We start from the raw sequence: 20403 nt of genomic DNA on the forward strand, positions 1-20403 counted from the left end.
ACTGGGTTTATTCCTTAGTCAAAATATTAATGAAAAATAAAAAATCACATAAATAAAAGGTCCCTCCGAAAGGAGGCTGATGGGTATTCTATACACAGCTACTAAGGTATTTTCCATAGGTAGAGTAACCATATTTTTCTAGATTTAAACGATGGACATAAAATTTAGAAATACAGGTATATTTGAGGATCAAAGTAATTCAGATGGTCTTAGAAATTTCTCAACATCCAACAGTGGCTATAGAAGGTCATGATACTGGGAAGTATAGCTTCTAGTACTGCCTCCCACCCCTGCTCCATCCCTGGCCCTTACACAAGTCTTCACACATTTTATTTTCCCAAGGTAGAGGGTATCTCATTCTGAGATTTTTTTTTCTCCCTCTGCTTGGTGTCATAAAGCAAGACTATGATAATAGTTTCTCAAATAAAAATAAATGTAGGATTAAGGATCAAGTTTCTTTGATTTTATAGTTAAATAAATAAATGAATTTTAAAAAAGAAAAGGCCAGCTATGTATGGAGACTCACTTATGGTAATATCAGAGATGGGCATATGTCAGTTTTCATCTAAATATGGAAATCCATGCCATCTCTGATTCCTACAAATCATTTTGCCCCAAAACAAGTACATTTTATCTTAAATTAGAAATTCAGATTTCCAACTCAGACCTTCTCCAAATGCCAACTACTGTTTCAAAAGCTTCCAGAAGGTCAGGGTTATGTGTTAAAATTGATATTTAAATTTGAAGGTCACATGAAACCCTTTGCTTGTGAGTTGATACATTGGCTTGTTTAAGCCTGGGATATCATGTGGTTTAAGGTCAGCTCTTTCAAGAGTGGGATGTTGCATGGCTGAAGGCTTACTCTCCACCTTCCAAAGTCTTTACCTCAATGGTGATGTTGATGCTGTGAATTTCAGAACGACCGCTTCTGTCACTCACATAAAAACTAAACACATCATGGGTCGGTTCGATGCTTTCATGAACACTCTGAAAGTAGTAAATGTAATTTTCCAGGACATCTTGAATAGGGAATGATGCCTCCAGGTCACTGTTCGATCCTGGGCCAAAGCGATCTCCTACAGAATATCAAGAGAAAACATTGATCTTGATTGATAAGAATCTCATCTAGAAAAGAAGATGTTTGCATCATGTGATAAAAGTACACTTATGGGAGAAGCTAGGACAGAGCTCAAGACCAGAAACTGGTATTGGGTTGGGTAGTGCCTCTAAGACTCTTCTTATGAATACAGCAGTTCTGCTGTCTCCACAAAAAAATCAGGTGAGGTCCAAGTACCTGCAACCTCTTGGTATTTTACTTTTACATAGCACAGAATCTATGGTTGGTTTCTTCCCAATCATTTACCCAAACTGGGCATAAATATCAATACAAATAGTCAGCATTCTAATTTAAATGTTAGCACTCTTCCTGGTTTATCCTTTAAGTGTTACAATTTCTCTACATAAGAAAAAGTTAACTATCGTCTTTTCTGTTTTGAACCTTTCTTCCGGGACATCTCCATTGACCTCCAAGTTTCTTGTTTTAAACTTTCTCTATTTTCAAGTCCCCTTCCTACTTTCATGTAGTTTTATGGTTTTGTTTTTTCCTTTTCTTTAAGAAAAAGAGGGAGGGAGACAGCATTTAATTAGGGTTACTGCTTGATGAAGGGTCAGTGTACCCGTGAATGCAGCACTGAGAATGTAACTCCTCATACCCTTGTGATTTTTGTCCCTCTCAAGAGCAGTGGTTGGAGTGCTGGCAGGCCCAGTCCTGTGGAAGTCTGTGTAGGCAGCCATTGCTGCTGTGAGTTCATGGCGACAATAGCTATGACGTGTATAGGAGACAGCACTTTTCAGCTTTCCTTCCCATATTCCAGGTATGATTTCCAAGTTCCTCGAAGGAACCTATACATCAGTTAGAACCCAGTCTGTAGGATAGTGTGACAGGGCTACTGGGTGCTCAGAATACCACAATACTCAGGTACCATTTAGATATGGAAGTGTTCGGGTCTAATTCAGGGAGGAAGTGCTGCTACAGCCTGGGTGAGTTTCTCCCTAAGACCATGTGTTAGTCCCCAGCCTGTGGTGTGAAGCCATTAGGAGATGGAATTAACTGGGAAGTCTCAGAATCAGGGGGAAATTTGAGGATACGAGGACCCTGCATAGTCTCTTTCTGTCTTTTAAATCCTGGGCTGAAGTGGAAATTTAAGGGTTCTTTGGAACGTCAGTTGCGTTGGATGGCGTTTTGCTGGGACAAACACGTGAAGCAGTGTTTTCCTGAAGTGGACACAGATGAAAGACTAAGGCCGACTCATGAAGGAATGTTTAGCTGAGGCAGACACAGGAGAAAGGATGTTCTGCTAAAGCCAGCATGTGAAAGAACACATGATGAAGGATTCTTTGGTAGCAACACACATATATTGGTCCGCCTTACATTGTGTGGTTGAGTTGCATTTGTTGGGACTCCATAGAGAGAAACGCACCAAAAACCTTCTGGTGCTGTGCTGCAGTTTCTTGCCACTTCCAAGGACTCAGGCTGATTGGCAAGTGATGCCAGCTGAGATAGACACAGGTGCTGAGGCAGGACCCGTGGAGGACATGTGGTGTTTGGAGGGAGTATAAAAAGGACAGTGATGGAGGCTGAGCATAGCTTGCTTGTAGAGCAACGCTTGTGGGTCTCACGTCTTCAATGGTCTCCTCTTTGCTGAGAGGCACAGCCGAGATCTTTTCCTGTCATTCCTCCAGGTCCCTCCTGCTGACTGGTGCTGAGGCTGAAGCCTGGCTGTCTCCGTTAGTGGCATTGCTGCTGATTCATGTTTGCTATCCCAGCTCTACCAACCTGGACTACTGGTATATCCATGGAGTGTTTGTGAGTGTATTGAACTGCCAATTTCCAGACAACACAGACAGGAGTTGCTCCAAAGAACCTTTCTAAACAGGTCCACTTCCCCTGTGTCTTCTCTTTTCCACTGTCTCTGGTGTGTGGCAGAGATTAAAGCTTTTAAGAACCATCATTAAAAGTAGACTTTGAAAAAATTAAAGGTACACTGGGCTTAAGGAGAGAGCTTTGTTTCACTGTTTTCGCTCTGGTTATGATGAGTTGCCACAGCTAGGGGCCCAACTGACCACAAAGTACCACCACTGATCTGAAAAGGAAAGTATACCTTGCAACCGAAAATTGACCAACAGAGATACATTTTGGGAAGGGAGATGCTCATGGGGTACCTTTCAAAGTTCTGTACTTGGCTGCCTCCTGATTCCTCATCCCATCTAACAACAAACGCTGCAAAAGGCCAAGGGGGAGAGTAAGCAACGTCCAAGTGATGGATGGCTTGGCCTGGTCTTGGTTCTAGCCAAGTCCTTCTAATTGATTGATTTTTAACTCGCTACCACAGTTTTATAGAGCAGGAAAAAATAAATTCTGTGTCTACACATTTCCTGGGTATGTATGAACAAAGCAAAGTGGAGGTGGTCTGTATGAAAGCCAGAGAGCTTTCTCCACCTTCTCTATAATTTTTTGCAAACGCCAGATTCTAAAAAAGGCTGCCTATAGACAGACAGGGCTGCCTATAGACAGGGCTGCCTACTGACAGGGCTGTTTGTTAGCACCCTAGTGTAAAGACCAGGACTGAAAATGGCTTTTGTTGGCTTGTTTTTTTCACAACTTGAAGGAAGAGAAAGAAAATTGAAGCTGAGTGAGACCTAAGCAGCCAGTGACCCAGTATTCCCTGGGACAAAGAGATCATGGTTTCCAGAAGGAGCTGCTGAGGGCACTTCCAAGTTTTACTTTCTCCTTTCTTCCATTTTTATAAACTGGGAACTGTGGCTTTGTTATCTGGGTCAAGAAAAGCCTCAGTAAATGATACCTCAAAATATACAGAATAAAATAAGCCTTGTTTTAAAACTGTTGGAGAGTTAGTTGGCCATCAAGGGAGTCAGGCAGGGAAGCCGTAAGCATCAGTCTTTCCAAGTTTTAAAATTGCACTTTCTATTTTTGATGTACATCTCTGATGTGTGTTTCCTGCCTTCCTCAGCAGAATGTCCTAGGTACAAATTAAACAGCCCCCGGTGAGTGTGGCTGTCATCCTGGACACCTGCTTTACTCAGCACTGGAACTGAGATGTCCTCAGAGCAACTCAGCAGGGTCATGCCCCATCAGGCCAGTCCTGAATGAATTTAGATTCTATGCTATCACGTTTCATGTCTGACACTATCATCATTCTTTCTTCCATCCTGCTTGGTAAAAAGTAAAAGCTGCTTTTACCATAGATTTAAAACTATGTTCCAATGGCCTAGAATTAAATTTAGGTAGCTAGTTTCATCAGCATACAAAACACTTGCTTCCAAACAGAGGCACGGGGCTTCCTCCTCTGAAGAAAGGGCGGCATCCTCAGTTTATATAAACTGGTCAATTACTGTGTGCCCTTGGGTATCTTTTCTTCCCCTTAGGTTCACGCCCATTCCACTATAGAATGAAGAATCTCCTAGTGGTCCTAGGCCAAGCAGCCATGCTGGGCATCTCACATGGGCTGACAAAAAGTGTTGGTTCATGGGCTATACCAGCCTCTTTAGTGGGAGCGTTTAGGATGCTGCCCAAGAAACTGTTTTCACAAGCTCTTCAGATGTGGCTTATGCACATGATAGTTTGGAGAATCATTTTTTTTCTCAGTGTCTGAGACTTGGCAGAATTTTGACAACAGCCTATCTGTGCTGTTTCATGTGCTTCAGGTAAATGTCAAGCTGTGTTACAAGGGCTGCCTGGGAAGGAAATCACATGGAGAGCAGAATTAGTGAGTGGGAATGGCTTATCATGATCTCCCACCTCACCTATGAGGAGGTGCTTGTCTCTTCAGGAGATGCTACTTTTCCTTTGCATTGTGGCTCTCTCTGACCCTTCACGTTCCAATTCCCTGGGGCTTTTCTGCCCATGAGGACAGAAGCAATTGCTTTGTTCTGTGCCCTCAAGGCTTTGGTCCTTTGCTGTCATTTACCATCAGTCTTTATCTGTCTCCCACTCCAGGCTCTGGTCAATGTTATTCGTGTTAACATTGTATCTAGCTCAAACATTTGTCCAAAGGAGATTAATTATGCAATAAACAAATCTTCAGGCACACAGGGAAAGACAAGGGAGGGAGACGATCCAAGACTTTCGATAGGAAAACATGACCATTTTAAATGAGTTTCTGGTTATCAGGCTCAAGTGGCAGCCACCAGGCTGGACTCAGACATCTGCAGTCAATGGCCTGTCTGTGGGAGCTGCCAGCTCTGTGCCAATTAGAGCCTAGCACAGGCATTTGTGCACTCGGGAATCTCATTGCAGACTGGGTAGCTGAGAAACTGGCAGGAGCTGTCTCAGCTGCCAGTCACGGCAGGTCTCAAGGGGCCTGTGGACTGCATATGCCTTTTGCCTCTCCTTGTGTGCGATAACCTCCAGTGGGTTTAGGGCAGATGGTACAGGGGAGGGATGTTGAAGAGGATGTCAGAGATAGCATGCATTTCAATTCATGCCATATCCATAGGAGAAGCTGAGAGACAAGCTACAGTTCATCCAAACTGAAGCTGTGTCACAGGAAGGGGACCGGGATCTGTTTCCTTGACACCTAATTCTGAATACAACCTGTGAACCCTTCAGCCCCCATGGCCCGTACTCCAAATCCCTTTACTCTGCTCTAGTCCTTCCATTTATTAACCTTCTGACATCTTTTTTCCCATTTACTCCTCTCTCTCTGCTAGGATAAAAGTCAATATGAAGGTGAAGAGGGTTGTCTGTTTTGTATACTGATATATCTTTGATGCTTAAAAACTGCATGGCGTAAAGAAAATGCTAAGTGACTTTTTTTCTTACATGAAAGAAACTTTCCTTTCCCCCAGTTTCTTGAAAAGTGGTTCCATCTCGCTTTAATGCTTCATGTCCAGGTTTAATTAGAATATTTCCCTCCTCCCATTTCCAGATCCTAAGTAGTTGCCCAGCGAAGCTGCAAGGGTTACCTGTTCCTGTGTTCTCAATGCAGCCATACTTGGGCAGAGCACTTAGTTTAATGACAGCATCGCCCTGAAGGTTGTCCTGATCTTCAGTCGCAAAGAAGTGGTGGAGAGAGAGTGGTGCTCTCCCTCCCTCGTCAACCTATGGAAGATAGGAATACAGAATATACAACTGTAGGGGTCCGGGATGCAGAACCAGAAACTGTTGCCTGGGGTTACAGTCAGCACCAGTTCCACTTTTGTGGGAGGTAGACCTCTGCAGATGAGGAAGGTGTCTGCTGGCAAAGCCGGGCAATCTTTCAGCACCTCAAAAAGATGTGTACACACACCCCGGCTGTGTGTCACCTATCCAAACCACACTTCATGCAGTGATGGATCTGGTTATAAAGCAGTTCTGGCCAGTTCTTAGCACCCATCTCAACACATTTTGGGATGGGACAGCTGCCTTCTCGGGGCATCAGAATTTCATAGCGCATAGCTGGAGAATGACAGATGCAGCCCTCCTTCACATTCCCCGGGCTGACTGTCCTACAGGCGTTACCGTCTAGAATAAAAGTCCCATTTATGCTCTCATATTGTATATTTATAGGGGTGTAGGAATAAAGGACTAGCTGTACCTGAAAGTTAATGCTTATCATAACATCAAAGAAGAAAATAAATCAATATATGTAAAAGCAGTTGTTCAGACTAACCTCTTCTTTAGGGCCTGGCTTTATGTGCTAACTCTGCAGTTTGGCCTGATGTTCTTCACCTGCCTGCAGGACATGGGCAAGGTATTTTACTCTAAGCTCTTGGCCACATGCAGGGTGGTCTATAAATTACAAAATGAGACTCTTGGAATGGAAATTGTTCAAGCTACTTCTCCAAGTTAGAGAAGATGGGAAAAAGACCACAACTATTGGGAAATTATTCAGAGTTTCATGAATTTTAAAGTCTTCACTAGAGCCAGCAAAGGCCTAGGCTTTGGGTATTATTGTTTCTGTGTAAGGCAGGGGAAGGAAAATTAATATCTGTGAATCCCCTGCCATGCATCAGATACTGTGCTAGGAGTGATGCAGGCTATTTTAATTAATCACCAGAGAAATCTTTATGTAGTAGAATTTGTAATATTTAAGGAAGAAACAGAGGCTAGAAAGAATTAAGTACTTGTTGCAAAGCCAGTCTGGCAGCACATAGCAAAGTTGGTGCAAGTACTCAGGCTGATAACTTCAGTGACAGACACATGGTCTATTGCCTCGCACACAGGATTTCTTAATCTTCTTAATAATAATATATGCTGATTTAATTCACATGGGGTCAGCTTTCCATGGTTTAATTGTTAACAATACTAAACTGTACAATACTCAAAAGCATATTCTACTTTTGATTTATTCCCATTGCCAATGGTATCCAGTATCCTCTCTAGTGTGTGTGTATGTATGTGTTTGTATGTCTGCATACACACACACACACACACACACACACACACACACACACACACACATACACACATACAACCTTATGGTATCACTGCCCAGATACTTTGGGGGAAGAACGTGGTGGCGCATCCAGGCAGAAATCTTTTAGTTACATCACCTAGGATGCCAACTTTCTTAAGCCCGTGATGGTTATTGATCTGAGGGCTATTTACCGTGATAAGGTCAGCAAAGGCAATGACGTGTGGAGGGTTCTCAGCAGGAGTGACCGTGATGGTAAAGACCTGGTTGTCCACACGGTTGTCGTCCATGTCTGAGACAGAGAATTGGAAGCCATCTGTAACCGAATGTCCATCTGTCTCAAACACAGCTGAGTACCTATAAGAAGAAAAAGGTTGAGTCACCCTGACAAGTGGGGAAAAGGAGTTGTAATTTTTTTAATAAAAATGAGAGCAGAAACAATGTGTTCTTTAAAGGAACTACGGCCTTTGCAATACAACTGTTAAAAAAACAAAAAACAAAACAAACAAACAAAAAAAAAACCTCTTTCAAAGAATTCACAGCGGTCTTTACATACCTAATATTCTTATTGTTGATGTCCTCCATGGTGAAATTGGACTCCCCCGAGAGTTCCTCCATGTCAGGTCCTGAGGTTTTTAAGAGCACACCATACAATGGCAGGGAGCTTAACTGAATCCAAATCTCTGGGTCAGGGGAAGAATCATCCTAATCAGGCAAACATAAGTCAGGGCATGAACTCAGGTTTGCAGAGACCAAGGTACTTAGAGTCCCACAGGGTCTTCCCACTAAGCTAAAGGCACCTGCCCACTGTCATAAGACAACGCCATGCCCAACTCCATGAAAGCCCAGTATTTAGCCCTTGTCAAATGCCTCTGGGATAGTATCTTCTTGGAAGACAAGCTCAAGGTAACAGTAGGAAAACACACTCATGGTATAGGGTGTAAAAGAAAGAGATGCTTTATTGTTTCTGTAAGAGCCATGAGGGGTTGTTTTTATTATATGTGCATAGTACAGAAGAGAAGATGGCAGCTCTAACCTGTCATTCTATAAACACAGGCACAGGCTTCTTTGGCAGTGTCTAAAAAACACTTTGCATTTTAGAAATACACAGAATTCCCTTATAGTATATAATACACTCTACAGTGACAAAAGTCTGTGAAACAGAATTTGCTTAGCCAATGATTCACTCCAAGCAATACCAATGTGACAAAAATTTGGATTAACAAAAGAATTTAGGAGGGCCTGTGGACTTCCTTGTATGAGGACTGAATCAATGGATGGCTCCCTAGAACACTTCATCTTAACAGAGAACATTTCCTTCTCCTGTATTGTTTATTGAGAAATAAAATCAGCTTTCTGTTTGTCTGCATTGACAATAACAGAACATCTTTATGAGCAATTTCCTCTTTCTTCAAGATTATTTTTGGAAATGTCTAGGAGGTGGGAGATGCCTTTTTGGAAAATTTCCCTGGGTCATCTGTTGTTCAGAGGAGCTGACTATGAAAATGGGGGCTCTCTGTTTTATTTCAGCATCAATGAAAAAATGTTACATGATCAGTTTTACTGTCAGAGGCAAATTTTCCTGGCTACACTGTGCAGCTTGTGAGTGTCTGCAGAGGATGCGGAGCAGATGTGAGCTGGGCCAGGCAGGTAAGCTCTGAGGCTTGTCCATCCACACCACAGAACTGCCTCAGCTCATCTGACACTAGCCCAGAAAGAAATGGGAACTTATGCAGGCAGCATGATTCCAGAAAATTTCTTCTAAATGTATATACTCTTACTGTTTTCCCCTCTCTCCTTGTGGGGGGATTAAATAGAAAGCATAGGTTTCCAGAGAGTTACCACCTATGAGTTCTCACTGAGAAAGATCTCTAAAAGACTACTGAAAAATTTCAGGGATCCACTTCTGAGCTGTGAGAAGCCACAAGGACAGTGTACCTAACTCTTAATTAGAATAAAGAGTCTCTGACTCAGAGAAAAATCTGGCAAAGAAATGCTTATTTTGTGCCAGGCATCACATTATTATACTTCAATTTTGAAAAAGTTCTGGGAATAAAATGTGAGAAATCAGCTATTGTATTCTTCAAAATACATAATGTAAAAAAAAAAAAAAAAAAAAAGAATCACTAAATTTAAGACCAGCTAAGAGATCGTAAGTTTATTAACATGCATAAGAAAGCAGACATTGTTCTCATGTAATTTCCCTGTTCAAAGCCCTTCATATTCATTTTGGATAAATTCTTATTCTCATTTTATTCTTCTTATTCATTCTAAATACATTAACATGTAATATGTAGCTATAGTGAATATACATAATTATTTAGCATATATCTACCATTCAGTGTGAGAATTAGATAATAATTTAAGGTCCGGGAAGATAGCTTACTCAGGAAAGTGCTTGATTCGCAACCATAAGGACCTGAGATTGATCCTTAGAAATTATATTAAAGAAAGTCAGATTTGGTGACATATGCTTATAATTCCAGCACCGAGTAGGTATTCAGGCAGACCTCTGGCAGGCCAGTCAGCCTCGCAGATATGGAGAGTCCTGGGTGAGTGAGAGACACTGTCTCAAACAAAAAGCTCAGTACACAACATTGTCTTCTGGTCTCCGCATACTCACAGATACATGCACAAAATCATTCTGGAACACATACACACATAATTAACTTGTGTGCACTTCTTTTATTGTGCCCCAGAACCCTTTTAGCATTCTTGATGTTGTTTCTCCTTTTCTTGATTATTATCTATTTTGTTTTTCAAGACAGCGTTGCACTACGTGGCCCTGGCTGTCCTGGAACTAGGTCTGTAGTCTAGGATGGTTTTGAACTCAGAGATCTACGTGCCTCTACCTTCTGAGTGCTGGAATTAAAGGTGTACAACACCACTTCAGGTTTGAATCTTTAAATATGGCTTGATATATCACTAGAAGATATATTTTTGATGTTAAAAAATAATACTGAGTTAGACTCTAATCTTTGGGAGTTTCTTTTCCTTTCCCCCTTTTTATATTTTGGAGATTTTTTTTTTTAACGTAGCTCAGGCTGACCCGAAGTGTGAGGGTCTCCTATTTTCCTATTAAGAACTCTAAGTGCTGGAGATAGAGGTGGGGTTTAGTGTGGTTGGCTCCCTCTTCCTCCTCATCCCCTCCTTCCATTTCTTTATCAGGAAACTCATTTGGGTTTTCTATGAATTGGTTATAGCATAGGTTTTCCCTGGAACTTTCTATATTTTGTTAAAAGTGATTTCCAAATACACAATGTATAATAAGGTTAATGTGTTGCATTTTGAATTATTTCAGGTTTGGATGTTATACGGAAATAAATGCTGTTCACGCTTTAATATTAATCGTGCACTTCTTGTATTAAAAACAAGAAAAGCAAGGCGAGTGTTTAAACAACTTGCCAGTGGCCAATTCACTCCAGAGAGGCAAGATTGAATTAAAATCTATCAACCCAAAGCCCAGAGCCCCCTACTCTAAGAAAGCTGTTGCAGGGGATGGTTCATTTTGCAGAGTCCTTGCCCAGCACATATAAAATCCTGGGTCTCATCCCTAGCACTGGCCACCACTCTGTGTGCCAGTGAACACCTACAGTGCAAGCACGTGGGAAATAGAAGCAGGAAGTGACCAGATGCTCAAGCTTATCCTTGGCTATAGTTTGAGGCCCTATCTAAAACTGGAAAGTGCAATTGAATTAGAGAACAAACCACACAGAATCTCACCTTGGCTTTGGTATATCCCACCATCCTCTCCTCTCAGCTTCTTCCTGGTGCACATGCTCTAACTATGAAGAGACTCAGCTCTTCCTATCTCTTTGTACTCTGTTCATTTATGAATGCCATTTCGGAAGTCTTTTCCATTATTGAATTCTTCAGTATTTCAGGGAAAACGTTTCAGTACAGTGCAGCTGACAGACAGGCTATGTGTATCCTTTAAGAATGTATGCCGCACTGTGCTTTTAGAAGCCTTCCCTGAAATCTTTCTGCTCTGCTGGGTAAATTCACATTCAATAAATTTTTGAAAATATATGTTCAATTGCCAATGAGTTCACGTTCTGATGTGCAGCTTCTAATATGTGGATAATGGGCAGGCACTGTTCCTGGGCTACTATTTCGGGCTGTCAGACATCTTTCAAGCCCAGTGATCTATTGATTAAGTCTGAATTCATACATTTTTACAAACTTATAACTTTCACGGGATCATAACATATGATAAAAAATAATCTGCCAATTAAAAATCGTTGGAACTTTTGCTGAAACTGTAGCACACTCACAAGAGAAATCAACTGGTATTCAGTCTCTTATCATTTAAGACAATCTAAAGGGGAAAACAATCTGGACAGAGCAAACGTTGAGAAGCCAGTGCTCTATCTAATTCCCATTATGTGGGACTTTACAGTGAAGAGTCTTCAGCTCAGAAAAGGGGAACTTAGAGCATACAGTATTTACAGATGAGGGGTAGAGACAGGCTGTTCACTGTAATTTTGAGGCCAGTGAGGGAAGCATTCAATAGTAAGACTGATTACCATTCAAAAAATGATCCTTCCTTTCAAAGCATAACAACTAGTCATTATTATGCTTATATAGACAGCACTTATCTTTTTACAACACATATAACTGCAAAATAAAATTAGTTAACCTCATTATCCTTTGCCCTAGATGCAGAATCAAAGAAGGGAGACAAGTTTAATTACCAAGATCATTTAATCAAGTCTGAGCCAAACATGGGGGAAATCCCCACTATCTTAGTTTCCCCCCATTTCCTTCACTACCCTCATCTTAGGGTAAGAGATGGCCAGCAGGCAATAGTTTGGCCTAGAAAGTCTACAAAAAGGAACCACCAAGCAGAGCCTGGTATTCTGTCTAGACTGGACAAGAACAAAGCCAGTGACAGTCAGCTTTCTTTCATGAAGCCAGGATCAGCCATTACCCCTTCATCACTGACCAGGCAAACTCTTCTCAACTGTGCCTTCCCTAAAATCCCAGTAGAGCGCTTGAACCCACACTCAAAAAAAAAATGGACCGGAAGCTGTTATAACAAGGGAACTGTTACCTTTTGACCGTCACATGACCTTGGGGTTCCCAATGTTCTCATCATAATTTTTCTTCTTGTTTGTGTCTGTGTGTGTGTGTCTGTGGTTTAGGTGTATGTGCATGTAAATTCATGTGTGTACATAAACATGTAGAGGCCAGATATGATGTTTTGATCGACCGGGGGCAAGGTCTGTTGCTGGAACAAGCTTGCCGACTCAGCTAATCTAGGCGGCCCACTGGCTCAAGGGGCTGTGCCCACATGGCTTTTACATGGGTCCTGAAGATCTAGGCTTCATACTCCTGTAACATGTGCCTTATCCATGGAACCATGTCCTCAGCCCTCACCAGAGACAGGCTTTCACTTGTCCACTGCTAGGACATTGGGCAAGGCCACAATATGCAGTCTGATTCCAAGGAAAGCAGCTGAGAAAAAAGCCTTTTACACCATCTGTACCTGGTGCTCAAGTACCCAGCCAAGATGCAGCTCCCTAGGCAGCCCAGTTAAGTGCTAAGAATAAGAGAAAAGATGTCAGTACTTACCACATAGGCAAGGTGTGACCTGGTGATTATGGCTGTGTGTTGACTAGCAACAGTCATGCTCAGGGAAGAGCCAGGGGCCAGCCTGGGCCCTCGGTTCTCTGATGAGGACACCTTCACTTTGACTTCTGATGTTGTCACTGTCAGGCCATCTGTGACTGAGATCTTCATGTTGTCCTCCCAGGCAGAGGACCCATCATGTATGTACTGTAGAATGTTTCTCTCAACTTCATCATATGTGAAAGTGTCACCTTCCAAGGATAAAAACAAACCGAAACTGTAAAGCCAGTAACTTCTGGGAATAATGTTTCCCATTCATACAGCACCTTTATTCTCCAGATTTCAAAGTGCGCCTAGAATCATAGACTCTGGGTCTTGGACGCTAATGAATCCAAGCGCCCATGCAATTTAGGATTCCGTCTACATCACCAAAGAGAAAGGGTGGCTTAGGCCCTCCTTCCCCTTTCTCAGTGTGAGAGGCTGCTTTACAAGGTAGCTAATTTGTCTGGGTGATAGCCTTAGTGTATTTTGTTTTTTAAGGTTCTAAATCATATCGAGTTAATATTAGGTTCTGGGTGGATATTCATCACTCTTAGTTCTAGAAAAACAAAGAACACACTTATATTTTTCTTGACCATCCCTCTGATCTAATCAAGGCACTGGACATTTCTTGAAGACTTACGAGATGGCACTCTCTGATCTATCAGGTGCACTATTTTAATTTTAGTGTTTATGTTTTTTTTTTTTTTTTTTCATTGAAAATGTGAAAATCCATTGGAAGACTGAGAGCCTGTGCTCAGTGTTTGTCTAGCATATGCAAGGCCCTTCTTTTGAACACTAACATTGTGAGGGAGGCTGTTTCTTGATGTTAAAAGTACAAACTGCATAGCTCAGAGTACTCATTTATAACACAGCGCCATAACGGCCGAAACAGGTAGTGGGGAGTCTTAGGACCACAGAGGTTGTGGAAAACAGTTAAATGCAATGCAAATTGACACTTGAAAGTATAAGTTTGATTAGAAATTTAGAAAATGTAATTCACAAATACTAAAGTTGCTCAAAGTTTTTGGGTCATGGAACTTCTGTTTGTTTGTTTGTTGTTGCAAATGAAGCATGCCTCTAGTTATGGGCCATCATGATTCCACAGAACAACACAGCTGTGGAAATAGACTTGGGAATGTTCTTCTGGAGTGTGCTTTGCAGTTCCATCTCCTGCAGATTCCTTGCTACAGTGATTATTCATCTGTGCTGAGGCTGAGGACTTTGCTGCTTCTCCATCTTACCATCTCCTCCGTAAGTGCACAGCTGCAGTGTCACTAATGCTGATACACACTGCCCCTAAAAAATAGCTCTTAAGTCTTTACCAACGCCTTCAGATTCCAGGTAGCACATATAAGTGCAGGCTAAAAGCATCACTGGGGGAAACAGGACTATGATGCACAGGTTAAATGCAACACAGAGGGAACAGGACAAGGGAGGCTTTATGCTCCTCCTGGGATGTTGCAAAACGGTCCTAATGATGATTCCTTTTTCATTACCCTAAAAACGTTGCCTTTGTGACTCCCAAGAGCCTATTAGTGGTTCTTTACATTTTTAATCTTCATTTAAGGTCAAAGATTTACCCCACTGGGGAAATTCCGAAGAATGTATTACCACGAATCTAAACAGGAGCCATTTCAGGGATTTGAGAAAGCACAGATTATGGAAGTGAGATACGGCATTCCTGGGTGACAACTTTAAAATAAAGAATATTTGTTCTGCTGTATAAGGGCTCACTATTTAAATAAATACCTAGATTTATATTGTTTTCTGGTTGCTTTTCTATACTCCCTAAGTAGTCAATATATATTTAAAATTATTTTTTAGATTTATTTTATTTATATGAATGTTTTGCCTGCACAAATAGATGTGTACCGTGTGTGTGTTGGTGAAAGTCAGGAATGGGCACTGGATCTTCTGGACCTGGAGTTATTGATGGCTCTGAGCCACCTGTGTGTGCTGGGAACTGAACCTGGGTTCTTTGAAAGAGAAACAAGTGGTCTTAACTGCTCAGCCAACCGTGTAGCCCCAGTAAGTAGTACTTATAACCCAGGCAAGGTCCCGAGATACTATTTTTAAAAACTGGCTACACAGTCACACTGTCACATAGTTTATATAGCATTTTAAAGTATGGCTTCTTTTTAATGGATGAAGAAACATAGAGCTAAAATTACCAGAATGTCAGACAAATTTTGTAAAAATTCACATATGAAATTAAGAGAACATATGAACCTCCATGGAAAGCTTCTTGCCCATCTTACCATCTACTCCCCAAGTGAACTAGAGGCTCATTGGCCCGTCTTCCCTGCAGCTCCCTGATTTTAGATCATGGCTGGAGCAGGAGGGGGCTAGAGGTTTATAGCAGAAGTCTGAAGTCTAGGCTGAAAATGTCTCTTCTCCTATTTAATCACCCAAATACATTTGCCTTTTTTTCTGAGTCACACAAAAACTAATAATAACTAAAGGTTTAAAAAAAATCCCCCAAACAGGCCAGCTACAGAGATAGCAGCTACCTGCAGCCATGGTCACCGAGGACTCTGCTGTGTACTTCTCGAGCATGCCATGCTGAGGAGGTTTCTGAAGCTGGAAGAAGAGCTCTTCCGGCACCACTTGAGCATCCCTCACTACCAATTTCAGGCCTGTGGGAAGGAGAAAGAGAGGCTCACCATAGATCAATGCCACAGGCCAGCTGTGCATCCCGTCCTGCAGGGAGTAACCCATAATCATAGTGAAGATGAGAACGGCCCACCCAGCAGTTACCAGTAGGTTCTTTCAAAAGTTCCCTTACAACTAGGTAGCTCAGAGTTCAGAATATTCTTTCCTCCCATCCAAATGAGGGCAAGCACTCAAGGCCAGCTGCAAGCCTGTCCTGACTAGTCTCTTTCAGAAATACTCAGGAACTGGTCTTGCTTTTCACCTTACGCCTTTTATTTTCCTAAATCTACTGAGAGAGCTAGGTTTCATGATGACTGCTCTGGCCATCAAGGAAGCAATGCATAGCATAAAAACACTGTTGTTTTTATGTTGTCTATATGCTTGCTTATGATACTGCTTACAAATAATTTTTGGTTGAATTATAGAAATAACACAATTATCTTCAGGACCAAATTCCCATGTAGAAAATACATATGGATCTAGAGAGTACACCTAACAAAATATCACAGTGTGTGCCTTCCACCAATAAAGTGTCCTTGATTAAAAAAAAAACATAAATCTGTGAAGAATAAACATATTTAGAAATAAAATGCACAAGATGGGCAGCCGTCGCTCCTCACAGCTTCTGAAGGTTGCTGTGATCTACGTCATTTCTGTTCCCAGTCACTTTCTAAACAGAAATCAAAGCCAGTCACTGAACCTGTTCCTTCCATTCTCTCCTCAGCTCTCTTACTTTACATTGGAGCAAGGATAACAAATCAAAATCCTGGAGGCTGGGAAATAAATTCTGCTTAACATTCCATCACAAAGCTGGCCCATGAAGGATCTATTTCCTCCTAGCAGCTCTCAGAACTGCATTTATTTGCATAAGAATGGGATGGATGTAGGTGGGAGCTCACACACTTCTGGAAGAAGAGGCCACTGCCTTTTGGGCAACCAGTTTCCACAGGAATGCTGCAGCTGGACAGTCCAATGCCCAAGGCACGCTTCTTTCAGGCCCCCAGGTCTCACCTAACGAGGTACGGCCTCCAGGGATAACTTCCAGCAGGGGAGCCTTGAGCTGAAATGCTGGTGGCTGCCTGTCAGAGTGCAGCAAGTGAATAGTGAGGGCCATCTCTGGACTCGTGTGCTGCCCATCAGAAACTGGCAAGAGTAAAGACAAAGACACAAACACACATGTGAGAAAACTCTGTTAATTAAAATTGAAGTCTACCCTTGACTAGACAGCCTTCTGCAGCCCTGGTGCAATATAGAAGACTCCCTTTAATGGCAGGGCTTCTCCCTTCTCTGACCTTGTCTGTGGAGTTCAAAAATCCTCTACCTGAGGAATGTCACGTAGCCTCAGTCAGATTACTGATTCAATCTCCTTTCTACTGATAGAAACAGTTCAGCTAGCACTGAGATTCCTGAAACACTTCCCCATGCTAATGAGGCATTTCAGTACCCTCAACCAATGAATGACCTTTACCCAACTTGGATGTTTCCACCCAAGACCCCCAAAATATATAAGCCTTGAATCACCCCAAGTAAAGTTGATCTGCCTCACTGCAGTTGATCCTGCTGACATCATTCACTGTATGTACCAGGGCTTCCAATAACCCCCTCCCATTCCTGTTCAGCATCTCTGATGCCTTTGCACTTGTGGACCAATATTAGTCAATGATCCCAAAGGCTGGGAGAAACACACACACACACACACACACACACACACACACACACAAGATTGAAAACATACATGCAAATATAAAATCAACTTGTACTCTGGTCATCTTTAACCTATTTCCACAAAGACTTAACACTTTGAAAAGATGTTATAAAAATAGGAAAAAAAAAGTAAAAATTAAGAGCAATTCTATCAAAACTTTTTTTTTTTTATGGATAAGACATGAAAGTTCTTAAGGACAGAGATGATTTTGAGGCCTGTTAGTGGAAAGTAATGTTAAATAAGCATTTGAAAAATAAACAAAAAAGCCCCCTGCATGATCTCATATAGTTCAGCCTGGCCTCCAACTCACTGTATAGCCAACGAGTATAACTTTGAAATCTTTATTGCTCTGCTCCTGTCTCAACTTCCCAATGGCTAAAGTTAAAAATATGTATTCTGAGGGGCTGGAGAGATGGCTCAGTGGTTAAGAGCACTGGATAATTTTCTAGAGGTCCTGGGTTCAATTTCCAGCAACCACATGATGGCTGCTAATTAAAGTTGAAGTCTACCCTTGACTAGATAGCCTTCTGCAGACTCGGTGCCATGTGTTATGGGTTATGAGTCCCTCTTTTAGATTGCATTAAGACAGAGAACTCATATACATAAATACATAGACATATCTTTAAAACAATGTGTTCTCAAGTAGTACCAGCAGACTTTTATTTATGAAAAGGTTCCTTGAATCAATTCTTCCTTCCACTATTCTAGAAATAATACTCTTTTTAGAACTTTTTTTAGGAGTGACTCTACTTCATATTAGTTTTTGTAAGGACAGACATTTTTGTTCAAGTGTTTTGCGACATTTGTGTGTAAGTAAACAGATCAGTTTTTACCCTGTCCTTATATACATGACCACAAATAGAAGACATAGTAGACCACAAATAGAAGAAATTGAGGCAAAACAGTAACCTTAAGTTTCATTTCCCTGGCTTATCTCTATCCAAGTGGAGCCCCATCTTCTACAAGAAATGAAGGCAGAATTGTCCAACCCTTGACTCTTATTTCTGTTTTTTATCCCCATAACTCAATATTCCTCTGCCCTTCCTAAGGCAGCTGTAGTGAACCCGGACGCAATGGATGCTGGTCCATCGGTGTGCACTCTACCATGGCTACAGAGAAAATGGCACTGATGATGGTTTGAAATGACTTTTGACTTGCAGATGGTTTGGTTTCCGGAAACGGGTTTCTTTTACTTTCTTCTGGACTTGGCAGCAAGTCAGCAGGAATCTGATGTCTTAAGCTGCAGAAGGCATGGCTCAGGAACAATGATTTCACTAGAGTTGTTTTAGGTCTGTCTTGGAGACAGATCTAAATGATTGAGACTTTACAAGACAGGGTTCATGTCTGGTCACAGAGGAGGGCCAAACAGCCCCTTGGTAGGACAGAGGACAAAATGCACATGAAAATGAAGGTTTTGTGACTCTGGTCATTTTAATAAAGTGTCAAAATAATTGCCACTGTTCCTCTGTGTACATTTAATCTCCTTCTGTTTGGATGATCAAAGATAGAGACTGGATGACCTTTAACATTGAAGGCTTGTGGATAAGCATGCACTCTTCTGTTAATTTTAGTCAACTCAGGACTCTCTTGAGGTTCCTAGGGTTCACAATAGAAATCTCTGTGTTTAGAAAAAGAAATAATTATGAAACCACAGTTATATTTACTATTGTTTCCATTGTTTTTATCTTTAAGTATAAAAAGCTCAGGGAGACTTCAACATAGTGGAGGTCAGCAAAACCTAACACTGCAAGAGCTTTGGCCCAATCACAGTTGATCACTGTGACCAAACATGCCCTTGCCTCTTACGAGCCAGAAAGCTATCTACCAGTGAATATTGTGTAATTAGAAAACATGTCACATGGTTGCAGTGTCTTGAAGAAAGGCAAATGCAAAAATTGACAATAAAAATATTAAGAACTGCACATCTCCTTCCTATTAAGGAGGTTCTCTGTTTTCTTTGGGAAACAGTCACACTGCTTATTTAGGTTAAATGCTTCCTGCAGACCCCAGTGTTCTTTGCCTAGAATTGTTCAAGATTCTTTCTCACAAACTCCTTTCAAAGAGGTAGCTGCCTTCCTACTAGATTCCAAAAGCATTCTGCCCAAAACATACATTACACACACACGCACACGCACACACACGCACACACACGCACACATGCACACACGCACGTGCACACACACACACATCTTGGACTGAATACAAAATGGTTTAAGATTAGCCCAAGACCCATTCTTTTAGCTTTATGAAAGATCAAGGATCATTTAATTTCAGGTCCTGGGAAAGTTAATTGTTGGCCTTCCACTTCCTCAAGGCCTCCGGCTAAAAGGATGCGGTGTGCTGACTCCCTTGCTTTTCTGTGACACTTCTTGCACCTCGGATCACGTGACTATCCCATCCTGCAGGTCAGGAGCTCACATGAAACACTGCTCTGCCCCTTTTCAATGGTAGATAGGGCATGCAGGATCCTTAGCTTGAAAATGCTGAAAAACAGCACCCATCTTTAGAACATTCCTAGGTAATTCCCGTGATAATGCTTATTGCAAATTGATTTTAACAAAGGAAACAACAGCCGCTTGTGGATACTGATGGCATGAGTCAGCTGCAGGTCACTCACTAGCTATGAACTGACAGTGAGTTTATACAACCATGGTGCAACACTGATGCTTACAGCATGATGCTTCTCATCAAAGAGAAAAGAAACACAGAGCGGTCTGAGTAGAAAAGTTCTTTTTCTGTCCCACCAAGATTTATTCCCACATGAAATGTCACAGGATCCCAGGATCGGGTGATTCCAACAGGACGGTTAATCCCAGTTAAACAGCTGTCTTAAAATTCAGCCATCTTCATTCTAACCTGAGCAGGAATAGCCTTTCCTTGTGCTACCTCCAAATCTACTGCAGTATGAGGCAGACTTAGGATGCAGAGATTTCTAGAAGCGTTTTAGTTCATGCTCTGGATCCACAGACTTTCCCCTCCAGAGGCATTTAATAAGTGACACCATTCAGGACCTCATAT

At 41.7% G+C, this 20403-nt stretch overlaps 1 protein-coding gene across 3 annotated transcripts in view; it reads right to left on the minus strand.

The window, feature by feature from the left end:
- Nucleotides 1-20403, minus strand: part of Fras1 (Fraser extracellular matrix complex subunit 1) — a 400677-nt gene that overhangs the window by 74829 nt on the left and 305445 nt on the right. For all 3 annotated transcript variants that reach the window (XM_076926449.1, XM_076926448.1, XM_076926450.1), the window contains exons 36-42: nt 16692-16823; nt 15539-15664; nt 12990-13237; nt 7972-8120; nt 7610-7772; nt 5986-6121; nt 886-1076 (exon numbers count right to left, since the gene is read on the minus strand). In XM_076926449.1, the coding sequence (XP_076782564.1) occupies nt 886-1076; nt 5986-6121; nt 7610-7772; nt 7972-8120; nt 12990-13237; nt 15539-15664; nt 16692-16823 (1145 nt within the window). The remainder of the gene's footprint in view (nt 1-885; nt 1077-5985; nt 6122-7609; nt 7773-7971; nt 8121-12989; nt 13238-15538; nt 15665-16691; nt 16824-20403) is intronic.

The sequence above is a fragment of the Arvicanthis niloticus genome, chromosome 27, assembly GCF_011762505.2.
Source record: "Arvicanthis niloticus isolate mArvNil1 chromosome 27, mArvNil1.pat.X, whole genome shotgun sequence".
In the NCBI taxonomy this organism is placed as follows: domain Eukaryota; kingdom Metazoa; phylum Chordata; class Mammalia; order Rodentia; family Muridae; genus Arvicanthis; species Arvicanthis niloticus.